At 35.3% G+C, this 21583-nt stretch overlaps 1 protein-coding gene across 5 annotated transcripts in view; it reads right to left on the bottom strand.

Moving 5' to 3' along the window:
* Positions 1-21583, bottom strand: part of RAPGEF6 (Rap guanine nucleotide exchange factor 6) — a 203307-nt gene that overhangs the window by 49965 nt on the left and 131759 nt on the right. For all 5 annotated transcript variants that reach the window (XM_014796298.2, XM_087429849.1, XM_087429848.1 and 2 more), the window contains 4 exons: positions 19564-19767; positions 17125-17233; positions 8382-8622; positions 1450-1607 (listed from right to left, as the gene is read on the bottom strand). In XM_014796298.2, coding sequence (XP_014651784.1) covers positions 1450-1607; positions 8382-8622; positions 17125-17233; positions 19564-19767 — 712 coding nt within the window. The remainder of the gene's footprint in view (positions 1-1449; positions 1608-8381; positions 8623-17124; positions 17234-19563; positions 19768-21583) is intronic.

Below are 21583 nucleotides of genomic sequence, written 5' to 3'. Positions count from 1 at the left end.
TTTAGGTTCCTAAACCACTCGGCCTTGCCAAGATGGGGCTGAGACTCTGCAAACCACATTTCTTCTTTGTCAACTGACTCTCTCTTAGGTTGTGTCAAAAACGGGCACCAGAGGTAAACTGGAAGGTTAGATGAAGAAGAGCCTTGCTGCTCCATTTTTTCTTGTGGGCTTTTTGTTCCTGTATCACCCCAGCAACATTTTCTTCACCCTGCTAGCGGCATTTCTTTCACGTACCAGATGCTGAATCCAGTTTGCAGTTTTCCTACCTCTGTGATACCTCAAGTGTTTGTTTTTTTACGCTTTTAAAAAGGCAGTTAACTTTATACCTTGGTAACAATACCTTATACTAACTTCTGATCAAATATCTGGAATGGTTTCTATCTCTTGACTGAACCTTGACTAATATAGAAATCACTAGAAATTTCTAAGCAAAGCAACGACTCATTAAAATCTTTGTTCTAGAAAGAACACTGGTAGTCACAAAGAGAGTAACATGTGTCAAAGACAGATTACTGTGTTTAGTAATCTCTCTAGTGGTTAAGAGGCACTGAAACAAAAAGAAACAATGTGCAGAATGACTTTTGTTAAACTGTGTTTTTATGTTATATCCTAGAGTTTTTAAGTTACTATAATAAAATATAAACTTTACTACTACACTTATATGTACTCCTTTCTAATACTGAGATTTATGTAATTGAGTTTCCTCCCTTTTTATATCAGCTGCTAGGAACTTCAGTATAAAAAATAAAGCTGAATTACAACAACGCCGATCTTCGTAGAGTTATTTTTTTTCCCTCCTCTCCTTGGACCCAATTATATATTTCAGTTCTTAATTGTGTGTATCTTTTACTGAAAGCCATCTCAAATCCTCTCAAGTGATGGATATATAAATAATTCTTCAAAGTCTAAGTTTTTCTTCCTTGTAATGAAATTTTAGATTACATAGTTAGATGACAATTTCTGCCTCTGGGCACGAATAGATGCAGAAAAATTAACTTGATGTCCCACAGTGAAAGTATGAACACCAATGAAAAAGACGATATAGTACTTTAATTAATAATACATGACAAAAGCAACTTTAGCCTCAGGTGTTGAGGGGGAAATCAATGTTTCTAGAAAATTACTAACACATTTCTGTACATCACAGAGGAAGATAAGTGAGGCCATTTATATTAAAATAATGTATCTCTGCTTGCATTCCACTGCTTGGAGTAGGCTTACCAAGAGATACCTAAACGTAATCTCTTTTCTATGTACTTTTATTTCATATTGGAGGAAGAACCACTCCAGTTTAGACAAGAAGACATAATCTTCTTTTTAGCTTTTTGCATTAAGTTATAACCTGGAGAGAGGGCTGCAAGCAAATCTAGTATTTGTTGCACAAGGCTCAACCACCTATTTGTCCATTTGGTACCAACATGGCTACATAAAATCACAAACAAAAATTACCTGCAGGATTGGAAAAATCCAACATGCTGGTGGTAGGCTGCAGGAGATCAGGGCTGCTGGACGACAGTGTTCCAGGAATAGGCATTATAGCCAGACTGTGCCTACAGTGTCTTGTTCCCACAATGCTGTCATCTTGTGACTGGCTCAGGCCTCCATCACTTCAAAAAAAGTCATATATCACTTTGAAGTACTTGAGGGTTCTTAACAGTAAACATTTCTGTTCTCTGTGCACTCAGGCATAATAGAACCAATTCAAAGTGGTGATTTTAAAAATCAGATTGAAATATTACAGCAATTTAAAAAATAAGGACAATTGTAATAATGAAAATGACAATAAAATATTTTTAACAATTACATTCAAAATTTAACTTATACATCTAAGTAATTCTACTACATCATAGAGAAACAGTCCTATTTAGTTTCTGCTGATTTTGGTAGAGAAACTGAACCTGAGTGTTTAGAGAGCCCTTGAGATCCGCCTAGTTTCACTGGACACTAATATATGTACCCAACAATGCAGAGCCACACCACAGCAAGGTTCTCTCTCTTAACAGAAAAGCCTAGTGACCTTGTAGGCAAAGGATAGAGTGGGTCTAAATCCAAACCAAAAATATGGCAGTTTGTAGAAAACAATGGAGCCAGGTTCGAGTGACAAAATAAGAGAGGTCTTCAAACATAAGAACCACCTGAGAATTGCCCAAACCAGCAAAAGGGAAAAGATAACAGGAGGATGACACAGAGAATAGCAACAAACAACAATGTGAATATGTGACAAATAGAAAAGAGAAGGAAAAAGCGGACCAGAAATGAAAATAGAAGAAAAAGAATTTCATAGCCCCTAAAGCTTATTCTAAGGGCACAATATTTCTTCTGTGATCTCTCAAGTCTAATTATTTGGCTGTTCCCTAGATGAAAACATCAAAACCAGAGCAGAAAGCAAGCTGTCTAAAGTTAATTCCCTTTAAAGGTGTCAAAAACAAGTATTAATTATATGGCTATCTTTAAGAAAATAAAACATTCTTCCTTTAAAATATTTTAGAGGTGTTACACAAGCAACTCTAAACCCATTGAAGAGAAAAAATAAAAACAAAGAAATATAACTCTCCCACTTAAGTTTTAGATACCCCCAAAAGTCCTATAAAACATAGGATAAGTGAAACAGTCCTACACAAACACAGGATAGCAATGAACAAAAGATTTCCATCAACATCAACAACCAAAATACCACTAAGAAATCTAAGGGTTGTGCTTATGTTAAAACCAAGGCTTTAGGTTAATATGAACTCTTATCTATATTTTATTCAACGCAGCACTGTACTCAGTACTTGCTACACATACAAACAGAGGTATCACAGAATACTTACCCATTATCATAAAATGGATTAAGGTATGTCTTAAAAATGAGCGATATGGGATACATCTAGAATGTTAGGAGTGAAAAATAGGATTTAGGCAGATTAGGAAACTATGCAAGATGGAGCGCAGAGGACAGTTAAATCAACAGCTAAAGAACTGCTAATAGCCAGACAAGGAAGACAGACCTAAGACGAGAGAGAGAGCAGATGAGTTAGGGAAAAGCATGAAGGCATGGAAGAGAGCAAAGATAAGTGTTTCAAGAGCAAGCTATGCCAGACAGACCTGGGTTATCAGCCGCGTGACCTCAGGGAAATTTCTTTCTGTTTCTGGACATTGGTTTCCTCATCTAAAAATGTGAATGATACTATCTATCCCTGAAGACTACTGTAAGGATTAAATTAGGTAATGTAGGTAATATTTTGGCACAGAGGAAAATAGGATTCCTATTTTTAAGAAGATAGTGAGTTACTCTTACCAAAAGTAAAACAGATAGTACAAATGTAGGAAGAATAAACAATTCATATTGAAAAATAGTGCGGGGCAGGGTGGGTACAACAGGTAAAGGCACTAGAGAAACAGGAAATGTTTCCCTAGGGAGAGAAGGCAGTCTAATCTGAGAGATAAAGATAAAGGAAATATCTTACTTTGATAAGTAATTTGTCTTTATGTTAAACTGGTTCTTTATAATTAGGTGTGTATTCCTAAAGATCGGAGCTAAATGTTTTAAAGTTAGATAAGAGGAAAAAAGGAGGAGGGCTTTCACAGATATTTTACTTATAGTTTTTTAAGTAATTTGGCAACAATTTAAATTATGTAGAAAAAATATACAGATTTTTTAATACAACGTTTCCTTAATTGATTTTTGAAAACAAACTTGCCAATTTTTAGACACAAAGGGTCAGGCAACTGAATTCAACAAAGCAAACTGCTAAAGAGATTAGCTGGTCCTACTAATAATCAAAGTAGAAGCAACTTTAACAATGTTAAGTAGTTACAATTTTGTATTAAAGGGAATTGGCTGCATCAGCTGCAGTAAGCTGGAATTTACTACAGAGAGTGAGAGAAGCACAAGAAAGACTAAAAGTCCTTATCTCTCTTACTGATGTTATTTAACATTACTTGTGCTTTTTAATAAGCAATAGATATGACACTGCATGGTTATAATAATGTAAAGCTGGTTACAAATTTATGGTTATTAAGGTGTGAGCATGTATAAATGAAAACTATATTAATGTTATGTACAACTCATGCTATGACATGAATGAAATAGTATCTAATTGGCAAAATATCCATGCTGGTTTGGAAGCTGAATTGATAAAGCCCATTTGCAAATAATTATGTCATTTCTTACCAAAACAGTCTCCTGAGAAGGTGATGCAGTAACAAAAACAAGATAGTTTTGAAAAATTCCTCAATAATTCCCCAACACTAAACTTACTTAGAATAAAAGCATATTTGTTTCATATTATGACACTAAAAAGGCTGTGTAAATATCAATATGCAAATAAAAAATAATCCCAATATTAAAAGCAAACAAAGAAAGTATGCTGACAAGAAATGGGGAGAAAAAATAACTTCTGATAAGCAGTCTACTTCTGGGACTGTTACAATGAATAATATAAAGATGCTACTTAGGCAATTTGTTATTAAAGAAAACAAAATAAAAGCTGAGTGATTAAAAAAAGATAGGAGATCAGGTATCCTGAATTGTGAAATATTCTCAGGTCAATAAAAACCACAGCAAGTCTTAATTTACAGATGCTATTCAATATCAATAAATTTTTTTTCACTTTTAATTTTCAGGAGCATTCTTTCATTTTAAAATTATGTCATGGTTAGGGATTTGGGGAATTATCTATTCTTGTCTCAACTATTTGTTCTTTCTCTATGTTCGTTTTCTTTGCTCCTCTCTCAGACGCAGACATTCTTTCTTAAAGTACTTCTGTGACAATGCATCCTCTACTCTTAGAGAAGGGAGTGCTGCAAAAGGTAGAGACCAAGTGCCCCTTCCAAAGAGCCCTGGCACATAGGAGATGTCCAGAAATTGTGGAATTAAACTCATTACACTCTTTTTCAATCAAAGCAGAAAACTAAAAAAATATAGAAAACAAGCAAGCAAGAAAGGGAAAAAATTACCTATAAAACCACACTCTAGAGAAAACCACAATCCACATTTTCCCTTCTAGTCACCTTTACGGTATATAGCACAATTTATTTAACCAATCCCTTGTAGTTGGATATTTAGGCAGTTTCCCATTTTGTTTTTTTATAGATAATACTTCTAAGAACATCTGTATATAAATCTTCATCTAATTATTATTAGAAATGGAATTACTGAATCAAAGGTATGAACATTTTTAAAGCTCTTAATAAAAAACCACCCAACTGCTTTATAGAAAGATTGCATCATTTTATATTCCCACAGCAATCTGAGCTTATTATCTATCCTACCTTATTAATTCTGGCCCTGATAATTGTGTCAATCTTTGATGAAACAAACAGTATCCTATTTTAAATTGCATATCTTTGATTTATTATTGATGCAGAACATCTCTGCCTATTTTTCTATTGAAGTTTTAGCCATTTTTTTGTGTGTGTAGCAAAAGGGATTGTCTGAATTTATTTGTAATGATTAAGTGCCAAGAAATGTGACATATGTTCTCAAAAATGCAAAGTGGCCAGTCTGAAAGGTAAAATGACAAATCGGTTCTCTCTGCAAAATATGCTCCAGTAGAAAACATTTACGATTTTTTTTTTTTAATAATTTTATTTATTTATTTATTTTTTCCCCCAGAGTCCCAGTAGATAGTTGTATGTCATAGCTGCACATCCTTCTAGTACGTGGGACGCAGCCTCAGCATGGCCGGAGAAGCGGTGCGTCGGTGCGCACCCGGGATCCGAACCCAGGTCGCCAGCAGCGGAGCCTGCGCACTTAACCGCTAAGCCACGGGGCCAGCCCCACATTTACGATTTCTACTAAAATAATCTTTTTTTTGGCATTTTTATGGCTGAAATTATTAGCATTTTACTTCATTGAAACATGTTTAGAAGAGATAGTTTAATATTAACTCCTGAAGGGCAGCATTTTATTTATGTTTGTATTTATAGCCAACAGCCTCCTGTTGGCACAAAGTAGAAAACTCAGTAAATGCTTGTACACTGAGATGGGAAAAAAAAACAAAATCCCTTCTGAGTTTAAGTAAAACTATTTCTACTATAGCTTTCATTTTTTTGAGTACCAATATACAGAAAGAATGCTTGAGGGCCGGCCCCGTGGCTTGGCGGTTGGGTGCGCGTGCTCCGCTGCTGGCGGCCCGGGTTCGGATCCCGGGCGTGCACCGACACACTGCTTCTCTGGCCATGCTGAGGCCACGTCCCACATACAGCAATGAGAAGGATGTGCAGCTATGACATACAACTATCTACTGGGGCTTTGGGGGGAAAATAAATAAATAAATAAAATCTTTAAAAAAAAAAAAAATGCTTGAAAATACTCAAATGATTGTTCCTGGTCACCTCAATTTCCATGCCTCCTGCTGTAACCAAAGAGAGAAATCCAAGCGGAGTAACCAATTTCCACTCCCTGAAGGAGATAACTGTGGAGATGAGATATTGACTTTGCTGCCTGAAACTTAAATATAGCTGGTTGGAATGTGACACTAACAAGCTAGTCAGTTGCAAACACAATGTTCTCTGGTTTTATATGACACATGTCACAACTGTGCCACTCCTCTAAATGAGAACCAGTTAAAGGAGATATATGTATTCCAGACCAAACCTACCAGGGTTTCTGAAAACGGAACTTAGGGTATTACCTCCTAAGGAACTTCCCTTGTGAATTCTTTACTGTCTTCTGATCCTCAATTCTTTTCTCCTTTTCTCAGTGCCTTCATGCAGACTTCTGGCCTTCCAAAATTGTCCCTAGTCTCTTCAGGTTGGGCTGGCCCCTCTTATATTCTCCTTACTCAATTCTCACTTGTGAGAACAAGTCTTTTCTTACAGCGTGTGCTGTGCTACTGTCATACTATAGTATACTCAATATAAAAAGAATTTTGTTTTAAAGTTATGATTTTTATAAGCCAGCCACTCGCCTCAAGGAGAGCTGTCATTCCGAAAGGAATGAGTGATAAACTTTTTAGAAATGAGTGACATTAAGGACAGAGCTCAGGATATTTCAATCCTCTGTGAGCCCCAAATTAAATGAAGAGTAAATGTGTTTCCCTGACTGGAAATAACTCAGGAAGAGCATTTTCTGATCAGGAAATCTTTGAGATCTTTAACTACGTAAAAGATGAGAGTAGACATTTACCTAGTTCCAAGTTGCCTCTTAATTAGTCTCCTTGCTATTACTGCTACATTGTGCTGCACCTTCAACCCCAAACCACTAACACAGCTAACAGAGATCTTCCTAAAAGAACAAATCTTGTCACATCACATGCCTTCTATGGTTCCCATCATTATGACATGATGAAATCAATATCTTGAGCATAACATTCCAAGTCCTTCATAACCTAGTACTTACCTATCTCTCTTGCTTTATCTCTAGGTGTGCAAATACAAACACAGACTACTCAAATCTATCAAGCTTGTTCTGACTTTGTACACATCAAAACATTTATCAACCTGTAACACACCATTTGCCTGCCTTCTCTTTTAGATGATCAACTCTTGGAGGACAAGAAACTTGCTCTACTTATCTTTCTACATTTCTATCTCTGGATATTGTGCTGAATGTATAATAAATGTGTGGAGAATAAAGGGTTCCTGATATGAATTTCTTAAAGGTAGGGACTACCTTTCCACCTCTATTATCACCTGGCACAGTGCCAGGAACTATCAGGAACCAAATAAGTATTTTGTTTGAATATGCTTTCCTTCTTTCACTGATCAATTCACTGTCTTAACTTACTCAACAAATATTGAGTGCCTACTATGTGCTAAGTATAAGTACTATATTTGATTAGAACTTTTGTGATTGCTTTAGGAAGTAGATAATGTATAATATACACAGATATAATATATACTAGAGTCATTCTCAGTCATCACACTTCAGTGGATTGATTTCATCAGTATTTTAGAGACCTTAAATTACATTTAAAATGATAAAGTTTTACTCAGTTTTTGTGACATCCCATTTTGGAAACAGATATAGATTTAATTAAAAAGGTCAGCTTTAGAAGTCAGGAGGGAATAAATAGTGCAATAAGAGAAAGATGATTTAAAAGACAAAAAACCAGTATCAGTGAATATGTCCCAAGATTTAAGGTGCTCAAATTTGTAGACCAAGGGACTGAAATTGGACCAAAAATATACAAAAAAAAGATTTCATAAAATAAAACGGGCAGTATTTTCTAAAATTCAAAACAAGGCTAATGGAAGAATATATAATCTAGCAGTGGTAAATTCATAGATGTGATGGGGAAACATTCAGAATTTATTCTTTCTTATTTATGGATTGCTTATAGATTTTATGATACGTTAGTCACATAAAAAACGAAACTAACCCAAACTTCCCTTCCCCAAAATAAAAACTTCAATAGGAAAATGCCTACATGACTGAGCTTGGCATTACCTACCTAAAGAGTTTTGGAGGCAAGATACTAAATCTTGTTTTATCCAAAATTTTTCTGATTTTGTTTCTTCCACCTGAAACAGTATTTGCTTTTACTTTCTTATTTCCTTTCTCCTGTGATGTCTGTTCAATATCTCCCGGTACATCCTGGATTGAATGGCGATTACTTTTTTTTTCAGCAATTTTGGGAATGTGAGGAACGCCAGATTTCTCTTGTTCAGTCCTACTAAGTAACTCTTTGAACACTGTGGAAATAAATAAATACACTTGTCATTTCTTTTCTTCTCATTAGAAAGTTTTTATATCAACAAATTTTAAGGATAAACATAAAGTCGGATAAACATAGGCCTATTACTTGGCCTTTCACAGCCTCATTCATTAAACATTATGAAATTTATACCTATACTTTATTTATCAGCTATATCCACTTTCCTCTTCAGCTTTTATACCTGACTATACTTCTAATGTTGTCTAATACTGATAAAAAGAGAGTCTCTGGGGAAAATGGAAAGGAAGTAGGCAGGACGCCAGCATGTTTGAAAAGTCCAGGGGTTTCTATTTAGGTAATAAGCAATATAATTGCTAATCAACTCAGATTTTATAGAAACAGACATTTAGATTCTATTAATTATACGTTATTCCTTATTATATATCATTTGAGATGAGGTATAAGTATTATAGTCAGGCTTGGTTTTGTAAAATTTAGCCATTAAAAAAGTGGGAAGAGCTTCGCTGGATCTGTTTTTACCAGAAATAGATAGTACTAAATTCGGTAATATACGACAATTTCCTCAAGGAAATTTCCTCACATTTATGAGACTTATGTTTCTCAGTAAAGCAGCTAATAAACATTCACTACAGTGGTCTGAAGTAAACAACCAATTATTCTTAGATAACTTTCTATCAACCCTAAGTCTCGTGAGTTACTTCATCCTTAAGGAGCATGCAAGTACATTAGGGCACTTGCTGTCTAGCAATCTCTTTGCCTAGATGTGATTTTTCACCTTGCGAGAGGGGTTATACCTCCTTGGGGTTAGGCAAAAGAAAGATAAATCTGCATAAGGCTATATATCTAGAAGCTATTAGTGTCTCATTTTCCAGGTAGGAAAATCTGTAACACCTATTTCCCATTAAGTAATGTCATAAAAAAGTTTTTTTGGTTGTTGTTTTAAATGTGTGTTCTTAAATAAGACAAACTGCTAGAGGAAAAAAAGTACTAAAACGATAAATGCTGAAGTAGAAAGCAACTTTCCTAAAAACTCATGATGCCTTGGGGGGATTTGCATGAAAAAAAAATAGGGGCTGCACATTCTCGAAGATGCAGGTCTTGAGCCACATGAGATAGACAACTTCAGCTTATCAGTAGGTGTAGCTTTGAGCAGTATTACTCTGTACGTTTACAGAAGAAAAGCTGTAAACTGTATAAATGTGCCCACTGAAACACCAAACAAAGATAATTACGATCCTTTCTGTTGTTTTGGGGATAAATCAATCGTTTCCCACATCAAAGGACTTACAAGTAAGATTCAAATGGATAAAGCCTTAAGAATTGATGCATCACAACATAAATAGTTTGATATGCAGTTGTAAAACTGGATCATTTTGAAAGTTTCAACCAGGATGATGTCACACTACCAAAGCACATTGCAAGCTTATTCAAAGCACATTTTCTGTCTTCAAAATAATGGAAATCTTTAGGAGTCACTTTTCAAAGATACTCTGCTTGATTAAAATACAGTCAATTCCTTCCAGTTTCTATTTTTTAAATTTCACTTTATTTTAAGCCATGTGGTAAAGGTAAAAAAGCTTTTTTGAGTTAAAATCAAGATACTGTATTCATTCATTCAGAAAATATTTACTGACCTATGAATACATGTCAGGCACTACACTACTAGATGCCTGCATATTCCTGATGTTGTGGAACATACAGTCAGTCTAAGACACATGGTACAGAGAGAACATAATAAGATGAACTAATTAAGATAGCAGGAAAGGGAAAATCTTCCCTAATTAAGTCACTAAGTAAGAAGAGATCAATAAGGCTAGCAGATTTTAACTAGGCAAAGGGAGGGGAAGGAGGAATGATTCCAGGCAGAGGAAATCTTAAGTTCCAAGTCTTTGTGGTAGAAGGAAAGTTCAAGAAAATGAAGATGACTAGAGAACAAGGTAGAAAAGGGGCTTGATAATGCTATGGTAAAGTGTTCAAATTTTCTGTTAAGAGCAACAGGAAATCTCTGAATGGGCAGGAGATATCCCTGGCTGAAGTGTGTATGTAGCGGGACTGAATAGTCTATAAAGTAGTTTATGTCTTCATTGTACTTGCATATACAATTATAAGTAAAAAATTTGTGAAGCTTGTGATTTGTAGATAAAGAAATGATTGTGTTAATTAAAAAAAATTAAAGACAAAAACTAATGATTGTGAGCCAATCTAATTACAATGCCATTAAATAGCAACATCAGATATATGAATCAGAAATCAAAGTGCCCAAGAATCAATAAAAGAAAAGTTTAATAAATCTGACTACACAGATTAAAAATTTCTCACTCTCTACACATAGGAATACGTGTATGTGTGTTTACACACACACAAACAAGGAAAGTCAAAAAAACAAATAACTTGGGGAAAGTATTTGTGACACTTAAGACAAAAAGATACTGTCCTTTATTTATAAGAAATTCAAACAAATCAAGAAAAGGTAAGTAACTCTATATAAAAATGGACAAATGAAAAAATTGTTTATAAAAAATAAACGTTAACATATAAAAAAGGTGCTCAACCTTTCTCATTATTAAAGAATACATATCAATAACTATAATGTTGATTATACCCACTGCAGAGGCATTCTTATACACTGATGAATGAAATGTGTGTAGATCGGGGTAAACTTTTGGAAAGGAAAACTGGGCAGTAACTGTCAAAAGTATTCCATTTCGAGAAATTTATCTTGTAGGTATATCTATACAAGCATAAAAGATAAGTACAAAGGATTATTACATCATTGTAAACAGCAAAAACTGTAAACAAACTAAAACATCCCTCAATATGATATCAGCTCAATAGCTCATGATAATAACGCAATGGAGTTCTATGTGGTAACAATTATGCAAGAAGTAAATATGTTTGAATTGATGTGGAAAGGCCAAAGAATACTGTACACAGTATGGTTCCATCATGTGTGTATTTTTCTTTAGTGTTTTAATTTTCAAAACATATGCATGTATTACCTTTATTAAAAAATTAAAATGCTAACAATAAATTATCTGAATGGTGGGATTTTGCAAGATATTGGAAAGTCGTGCAAGCCAAGAGGAATAGATGAACTAAAATTCCAGAGCAGGAAAAGGGTAAACTGAGATTGCCAGCTGTTTTATTTTCTGGGGGCATTTGCTGAGCTTAAACATGAGGTGCAGATCAGGGAGAGGGACTCTATTAGAGAAAAGAGAATTTTTGATGGTTGATGGCCTCGAGTACTGGCATGAAAACTAGAATACAGAGAAGCCCAAAAGCAGGGTCGCTTTTCTCCACAGGATACCTCTAACAGTAGGACAACTGGCTGGGGAGGCTGGGGAATGGCTGGAAATTTCTTACAGTTTCATGGTACTTAGGAGACAAAGTCACACAACAGGGAGGGACTTTCAACAAACACCTGACTGACTTACCTGATTTGGGTGGGAGGCTCAAGAGCTACTAAGCTCAAAATCTCTGAAGATTTTGAACTGATATTAAAAAAGGAGACAGAAAGCTACCAGACCAAATCAAAAATCATGGCTGAGGTAGAGATTGGGGTGGGGACAGAAGGACAAGGCTGAAAAAGCAGAGTGAAACTTCCCACAATCTCTGGTGCTTAGAGACAAAGTTCCATCAGAGGAGGGGCCTGCATCAAGCACATGACAAGTCTTGCTCTCAACTTGAAACCACTGGACAAAGTTTAAGTAATTCTGCAACCCAGCATGACCTGGCTCAATTCCCCTTACCCTACCTGCTTAAACAGAGGAAATGGCAAATCCTCTCTGTGAGAAAATATTAATTTCACTATTCTCTAAGGTTCCTTTATACATAAAGTACAGCATGCAATAAAAAATTATAAGACACACAAACTAAGAAAATATAACTGATAACCAGAGGGGAAAACAGGATAAAAGATAATCCAAATGTTGGAGTTAACACACAAGGATCTTATAACTGTTACAAATATATTAAAGAAAATACAGCAAAAGATAAAACGGACGAAAAGATGAAGAAGTGCAACAGAAGTGGAGTTTATAAAAGAAATTCAAACGGATATTCTAGAACTGAAAATTTAATATCTAAAATTAAACTTATTGCATGTATTTAACAGCAGAATGAATATAGCAGAAAACAGGGTATCTAGGCTTAAACAGAGATCATTAGAAAATACCCAAACTGAAGCACAAAGAGGGAAAAAAATGGAAAGAATACAACAGACTATAAGAGGGACATGCAACACAAATCTTCTAACATACAAGTAACTGATCTCCCACATGGAAAGAACAGAGAGAGAGGGGCAAAGGCAGTATCTGAAGTGATAATGGCCATGAAATTTCTAAAATTGATGTGAGTTTTCAATGCACAAATTCAAAAGCTCAGCAAACCCTAAGAAAAATAAATATGTAACAGGGGATCCTTTTTACAATTAAAATTGCTCTGAGTCCTATTTACATCCTATGGAAAATGCTGATATTTCTGTTTAGGCTTCTGTGGGCTGTGATTCCAATATTCAGTTTTCAAAGCTTTTGCATACGGATCTGTCCACTTTGTGCCACCTAGTGGTAAGTCTGGGACCTGAGCGCAGAGGTCTACCTGTTACGTCAGTTCTCCAAGTCTATGGTATACTAAATAGGAATAGGATCAGATCCATGCATGCGCAAGATGGGGGTGAGACCAGGATCTCATAAATAACTTTATGGAGTTGTCTCTTCCCTCTCAGCTATCAACCTGATACCTTCCAGTTCCTTAGGCTCCATTTTTTGGTCCTATAGAAAGAAAATGTATAGGACTTTGTAATTGTAAGGCACTGTAGTGCCTTAGAGGCCAAGTAACAGGAGGACAGAGATTGGGGGAAAAAAAGGCAATGAAGTTGCCCTTGCCTTCTTGGGGGCATAGCTCCACTGAAGGGAGAGGAAGGTCCCCCTCCCTCTGAATCCTGGCCTGTGCAGCTTTCCATTGCAGGCCACTGTCAATGCCACTGGATTGCTTAGAGGCTGGGGCTTGAGAGAATGGAGAGAAAAAGAACAGGAAAAAAATTGGGAATTCCTTAACTCTGAGCTTTCAGAGTTCCCTTTCCCATTTCTGAAGCCAGGCTTCTCCCGGATCTTTCTCAGTCTGTACCACAATACTCACATCCAAGTTTCACATTGCCTTGAGTCCAGCCCAGCGGATACTGGAGTCAAAAAAAAAAAGGGGCAAATTCACTGCTGGTAGTCGTACTCTGAATTTTCTGAGTTCTCAAACCAGGTGGGTCATGATTCTGTCCAGGTTTTATTGTTGAGTTCAATGGGAGATGACGGGTGGCATGTGTTTACTCCATCTTACCCAGAACTGGAACCCTTAATTTGCTTATCATCATGTACATAAGATAGTTACCTTATAGTCTGTGTTTGATATTCTGGAGCTCCAACCATAGGAGCTCCAGAATAGGTTTCTGTTGGTTCTGGTTTACACTGACTGTTAAGAGTGTCTCACAATCTTTGATTGTTTGCTTGACTGTATATTTGAAAAATTCTTTTTACAAATAACAGGTTGCTGCTACTATCCTCTAAAGAGGATTTTTATTTTCTTTTGCCAGGCACCTGAGGGCCAGGGCCAAAACTCGAGATTCTTCTGAGCTGCCTAGAGTACAGTCCACATCCACTTCAGAGTCAGTCACGCAAGGTCCCAATCCTGAACAAAGGTGGTAATGCTAGAGTGTTCTGGCCTTTGGTGGGCTCTAAACTATAAACTTGTGAGTTTACCCAAGAGCTCCTTCTCTCAGCTACAGTCTATGAATGAGAAAATGGCCCTGGAAAAAAAGAGACATCCTTTTGGGGTACAGTCTCAGGAGGGGGGAAGGGATTTGACACACCCAGCGTTTGTGCTCCCAGCAACTGCAGGATTCCAACTCTTTCACCTTTTCCTGGGAGTCTACTGCCAAGAGGCTCAATCTCTTAGTTGCCTTTTTGTACTAGTAAATGCCCCAGCGCAGATATAGCTCCAGTTCACCTCTTTAAGATCTAATTTCCTCTCTGTTCTGTCAGGTGGTAGTTCACTATCTTTTTGGATTTTTATGATTGTTTGTAGCTACTTTTTCTATTTAGTCTAGCTCTTTTAGTTGTTCTTAGTCACTACTGAAAAAGAAAGCTGATATGACTTTTTAAAATTCATTTTGCTCACATTATAGATGGCCCTTTGAATTAGAAAAGTCACAAGCCTCTTTCACTCTGGGATAGACTGCTATTGTTTCCTAAATACTTTCTTCTTCGTATTTTCTTTTAGATCTCCTGGAATAGTGCTCAATTCTATTTCTTTTTTTTTTTTGTTCTATAGTCTAGGAGATTTTCTCAACTTTATTATTTATTCCCTCTATTGAATGTTTTCATCTTTGCTACCATATTTTAAGTCTAAGAATTCTTTCTTTCTCAATAATTGTTGTTTCTTTCTTCCTAACATCCTGTTCTTACTTTAAGGGATGAATTTTGAAATCTCTCTGCGCAGAGTTGTAGAAATGTTTTTCTTCTCTTCCTTAAATTAACTATTTTCTCTAGAATCTGTAAGCTCACTTATTAGGTTACCTATCATGCTCCCTCAATAACCCTAGTTCTCCTATGCCTGATGATCTCTGGCTATCAGTTTTAATTAATACAAAATGACCAAGTATGGTTTGCTCTGGTATCATCTAAACAAATTTGTTTTCTGGTCACAGGTTTCCTTTTCGTAGGTGTTCTGACTTGGTGTTCCATGCAGGAAGACCTAACTGCTCTCAACTTTGTTTCGTGGTAATGCCAGAGTTACGAGGGTTTTATTCCAGGCACCTCATCCAAACTAAAATGCTCCACTTCTACAGATGTTTTACTAATATTTCTTTGAGATACTCTTTGGTGTTTTGCTTGGGGTTGGCTGACTATACTCTTCCTGTGGTAAAAAAGGAAGTATTGAGGGTATGGGCTCCCTTTTGCAGTACCACGTAACTTTCCTCCTCTGCCACATCTCATCTAGCATTCTGCTGGGTAATTGTTTCTAACCACTCAAGGAGTTCTGAGATTGTGGCTTCACTGACTTCTGCATCCTTCAGATCTACTTTTTCTGTCTCCCAGCATCCATCCATGCTGTTAACCACTACATTAATACTATCTCTATATTTTTATACATAATAATATTTGATACTAGTTAGTAATTATTATGTGCCAGACACAAAAAGTTTAAAGGTATTTGATCCTTATAAGAATCTTATAAAACAGAGCTGGAGAAAGTAAAGCTTGGAGAGACTAAATAATTTGCTCTAGGTGACAGAGCAAGCTCTGCTTGCACGTTTTTCAAAATCAGAATCCTTTTAGTTCAACCCAAAAGTTGAAGTTTCTAGATACTAGTCCAAACTCTAAGAAATCCAAAAACTGAAGGCTTACTTACTTATTCTATGCTAAACTAATATATATTAAGAAATTGCCAATAGACAGTTATATATTTATATAATTTAATATGACAATTCAGCAAAAGGGACTCAAGTGAAAAGAGCAAAAATGCCAAATGTTTCCCTTTTCATTATGACTAAGTGCAGTATACAGAGGAGCCAAAATGAATTAAAAAAAAAAACAAAGAAACTTCCTTTTCCAGGCACAGCTTTTAAATTCAACTTTTTCAAATGGCAACCTAAGTGACCTAGAGGAATTTTTTTCCTCCCTCCTTCATAAAGACTCATTTTTTCTTTGATAATTTTCAATTGTTACACTGTTTTTACTGTTGTCCTTCTCAGAATTTCAGAGAAAATCTTATGGTATCTAATGAAACCAAATTACAGTAAGTCCTTCCTAAAAGTTTAAAAAAACGAATAGTAAATTAAGTTAAAAGTATAAACTTAGTCCTTGTTTCATTCAAACATAAACATGATCAAAACACACTACAGGCATGATAATCAACATTTTTACATAGAAAAAGTATAAACTTAGTCCTCGTTTCATTCAAACATAAACATGATCAAAACACACTACAGGCATGATAATCAACATTTTTACATAGAAAGATAAGAGTATATCATTATTAAAAAAGTGTAACTCACTGATTAGTTAATGTTTTACTCAATTTATTTCCATGAAATAGCTAATCTGGCATTCATATTATTATTTCAGAAAGCTAGCTAAAACATTAGAAGTAGACTGACTTACACATTAGCAGTGGGGAAAAAAGCCTGATTACGACTTTTATGTTTCATTCATGCCATTCTAAGTTTCACTCAGTATCTCCCAGCAAAGTACATACATAAGACACTCAGTAGACATTTCATAAATGACTGACTGAATGTAGTTGTACAGCTATTTTAAAACTCACTTTGTATGGCACCTATATACAAATAATGAAAAATGAAAATTCTATAATACATAATACTATATCTCAACACTAAAGATCCTAAAAATGTTCAAATAATTTAGATAGAAACATGTTTATATTTTACTATCCTCTTTTCCATTGTAATGACTTTTCTCTTTTCTATTAGCAAAAACAAAGCTCAGACAGTTTTTACAATAAAACTCACCAAAAATGTTGGTCTTTACAGTGAGTGCAAGATGAGTATTATTCCTCAAAATTTCAAGGGCCTTCACAAATGTAATATTCTCAAAGTTTTGTCCATTTACTTCCATTATCTTGAGAAAAGTATCGGAAAAATACAAATTAAGACAGAAACAGTATTAGTTACTTCTGCAACCTTAAGTCTAATGGTGAAAAAATAAAATGAAACGTGAATAAAATGCACCCATATGGAAACAATGGTTATCTCTGTGAGAAATGGGATTACTGTTTGTTTTTTTCCTCTATTTTGTTGTATTTCACCAAATATCTACTATAAGCATTTTTTAAAAGTTCCTTCCCTCTGGGATCATATTAAGAAAATTTTTAAAAAACACAGGATGGTTTATATATGAAGGGAAAAAAATTAATCATGTCAGATCATAAAAATTATTGCCTGTGTGAGTATGTACAAATTTTAGTGCAATATTCTAAATGCAAATTTATTATATTTAAAAAAGAAGTAATTCATTTAGGAACAAAATATTAGGAAAAGAAAAAGAAAAAAAATCAGAGAAGTAAAATTCCCAGAGTTGAAAAAAGTTTTGAGTCTACATACTGAAATGGATCATCTAGTACCATGCAAAGAAAATAGAGAGATCTATTTTTTAACATATCCCAATGAAAATTTTTAATTCCAAGGACAGAGAAGAATCTATAAGCATCACTGTTTGTGTGTAGGGGAACCAAAGATACCTAGAAAAGAAAAATAATCCACTGAACAAAAGCATCATCAGACATGCAAGGACACATAAAACCATAATACCCATTGCCCTTTACCAGAAGAGGTAGTAGGAGAACTAGAAGACAACTGTGAGATGAATCAAAACAATGGAGACACATGGCATAGATGGAGGTGATCAATGAAATCAATAAGGCAGGTATAAATGTCTAAGTGACTGTTAGTAATAAGCTTATGAAACCATGCAAATATCAAAAGTACTTTTAAAAAGAGAAAATATATGTTAAAATATCTTAATGATTTAGCTCTAAAATATCATATAATTTCAATGATACTTGGGAGTACTGAGGGAAGAAGTAAAAGCATGACAAATTTCTCTCCTCTTTTAGGAATGAAATCATTGAATTTCATTGTTCTTGTCTGTAAAGAATGAGATTCTTAAATGCGTTAACAATAAAATGCTGGAACAACATACATACTGACTCCAGGCTCCTAGCTATTAGCTATTCTTAATGAGTAGTCTAAGGTAAGGCCCAGAAATCTCTTTTTTTAGAAAGCTCCCTTAGAGAAAGAAAGGGATCATTACAACTTTACATCTGAGTTTAACTCCTTGCACTATTGATATTTGGGCTGGATAACTCTTTGTTGTGGGGGTAGCCTTGTCAGGGGGTGTTGTAGGCTTTTAGCAGCCTCCCTGGCCTCTATTCACTAGATGCCAACAGTAATCTCCAAGTCATGACAATCAAAAATATCTCCAGACATTGCCGAATGTTTCCTGGGAGGCAAAATCATTGCCAGTTAAGAACCACTGTTCTGAAGTGTAGAACTTTTTATAATGTGAATGTCCTCATAATTTAAAAAAATGATAGTACGGTTCAGTTAAAAGTAAAATAAAGCCACATTCTCAATGAATAAACCAACAAACAAAAAATTTTAAATGGGAAAGAGTAAGCTTCCCAAGTGATTCAGCTAGATTTGGGAACCACTCCTTGGTGTGCATGAGAATCGTCTAGAGAGCTTTGTTAAAAATACTGACTCCCAGTCCTCATCCCTGAAGAATGTGATTAATATGATTAGTAGGACTGAGGTGGGCCTAGGAATAGCATTTTTTAGTAACAAGGTTGTCAGTAATCACATTTTGAAATATATTGCTCTACAGTTACCCAATGCTTATTGAAGAGAATAAATCCCCATCAAATTCCTTCCAGTCTCTCCTTTTTTCTAGTCCCTTACTAGCTCACTCTGCTTATAGATGTAGTTCTGTTACCATATAAACATCATTTAAGCTGAAACCATCATTTATGGTCATCTTTAGCCACTTACATTTTAGAGTGCTATGAGTGGAAGTGCTTGCTCCTTCAAAGCTTGTAAGATTGCTAATTCACATACTGATCTTTCTGGAATATTCTAAAGTTGCCAGCTGATACAGTTTCCTAATCCTTGGAGGATGGGCAGGATTATTCAAAAAAGGTCATGCTGATGGTGCCCAGAAGACCATGCTGTTTCTGACCACACTATATCAAATTTTCCATTAAAAGTAATGGATATACAACAAATATATTTTTGAAATAAACTATTTTCAAATATCACCTCTAAAAAGAAGCTCGAAAAAATATCTCCTTAAATTGATCATGCTTACTTGAAAAAACATCAAATGAGAAAAAACGTAGCAGATGTATTACTTATAAGAAGGCTTTAATCTAAGTGGTTGCTTATTTTACTTACCTGATCACCACGTTTCAGTCCTGCATCAGCAGCTTTGCTGCTAGGTTCTACTCCTTCGACAAAAATACCAAATCCCTTCTCACTTCCTCCATTAAGGCTGAAATGCAGAGGGGACTCCCGGGAAGCCTTTTGCAGCACGACCTGTCTCCATTTAGCCTTTGCAGCACAGGCAATATTCAATAACCGGAGATGACCATTCATTTTCTAGGAAGTAGAAAAGGATAAAATGTATATAAATGTATCTATTCCTATAGGCTTTTTAAAAATATCAGAATTAGAGCTATACTGGAAACATAAGAGTAAAGAATATGTAAGCCAGGGTAAATAAAACTGAAGGAGGGAAAACTTCCATCCCAGAGCACTCTCAAGAATAAGATCTCTTAATTCTTCAAAACTTCTGGATAATTACAGGTTGGAAAAGATTTCAAAGGGATGTCTCATTTAGAGAGGGGACAAAAATTACTTCTCATTTCCTGAATCTTCCTAATATATACTCTATTACCATCTTGCTTATCTCTTAGATGTTACATAAAACCAGAGTCTTTTTAAACCTTTATTTAAAACCTTAAAGGACTTGAACCACCTTTCCAAATACTGTCTAATATTCAAAGACACATTCAAGTCTCCACCTCTTCCAGGAATATTATTCATATATTATTTTAGATCTTCCTTAAACCCAGTAAGATTCTCACTGCTGGGTTCTAATAGCAGTTTAATATTTAACTATTCTCAAATAATGTAATATGTGTAAATCTCATGTCCATAACAAGAAGCTCAAGTTTTCTCAGGGCAGGGACCAAGTCTCACACCTGTTCTGATCCCATATAACAACTTGGAGTCCAAAGTAGAATTCAATAAATACTTGATGACTGATTACGAAAAAAAAAAAAATACCATGATTGTAAGGCAGTTTCTTTTTTCCATTAGCCCCTTGAATATCTACACAGCCAGCACTGGAAGACCCATATGATTGTGGTGAGCCTCTGTAGCCTCTTAATCAAGTTCCCCAGACTCTGTTCATTCCTCCCATTTTGCATAGAGCAGATGTGCTGCTGAGAAGGCTACAGGAACCAAGGGGTAAAGAAAGGGACAAAAATCTGCCAATTTTCCCCTTTATTCAACTCAATCCACTTATACAATGAGTAAAAAGCAATGGTTCTTGAGCATTTGCTGTGTGCCAGGTTTTGTTCTCAGATTATTACATTCATTAGCTCATTATAATCCTCATAAAAATCCCAATAAACAAGGGACTACTATCTGTGAAATAAGACAACTGAGGCGTTAACAGGTTGGGCAACTTGTCCAGGTTGACACATTTAGCAAATAGTAGAGTTTTGGATGTTAATTCAGGCAATCTGACTTCTGAGCTGCATTACTATTTGCTTCCTAAAACTTCAAATTGCCTGGAGCACACAACCCACTTGCAGTTCAAAGTTTTATATCTGACAGGGAGAATAAAATGGATTTATAAATAGCTACTGTGAAAGTTAAGAGAACCGTAAGGAGATTATCTTAGGTGTCATACATTTAGAACAAGTGAAATCAAGTGCAGAAGGGAGACTTAGAAAGTCTAATGTAGATTTGGTATGTAAGACAGACCTTGAAGGTTGCACAGAGTTTCAAATAGCAAGACTAGAAGAAGAGAATTCCACCTTGAGAGAACTGGCAAAGAATATAAAATAATCTAGTTGGCTATAATCTAGAGTGTACAGAAAAATGGCTGAAAACGTAGATGAGATATCTGAATAAATGGATGAAGAATTACTTTGGTAGGAAATACTTTGGTTTATTGAGGAAGAGAGTAATAGTCATCTTATTTGTGGTTTATAAATAATTTTTTGGCCACAAAGAATGGACTAGAAGGAAGAGAGACTATTAACAAAAACTAGCAAGCTATTATAACAGATCAGGCATAATGAAATGAGGTCCTAAACTGGGGAGTGAAAAGGAAATGGCTGAGAGAGAGAGAGACCATAGGAAATATGTGTATGTCTATGCCTAAATCAGTGACCCAGATTAT

Source organism: Ceratotherium simum, chromosome 4 (genome assembly GCF_057802395.1).
Source record: "Ceratotherium simum simum isolate JZ-2026a chromosome 4, ASM5780239v1, whole genome shotgun sequence".
NCBI lineage: Eukaryota > Metazoa > Chordata > Mammalia > Perissodactyla > Rhinocerotidae > Ceratotherium > Ceratotherium simum.
Note: the sequence above shows the minus strand (reverse complement) of the source record. Positions and strands in the feature narration are given on the sequence as shown.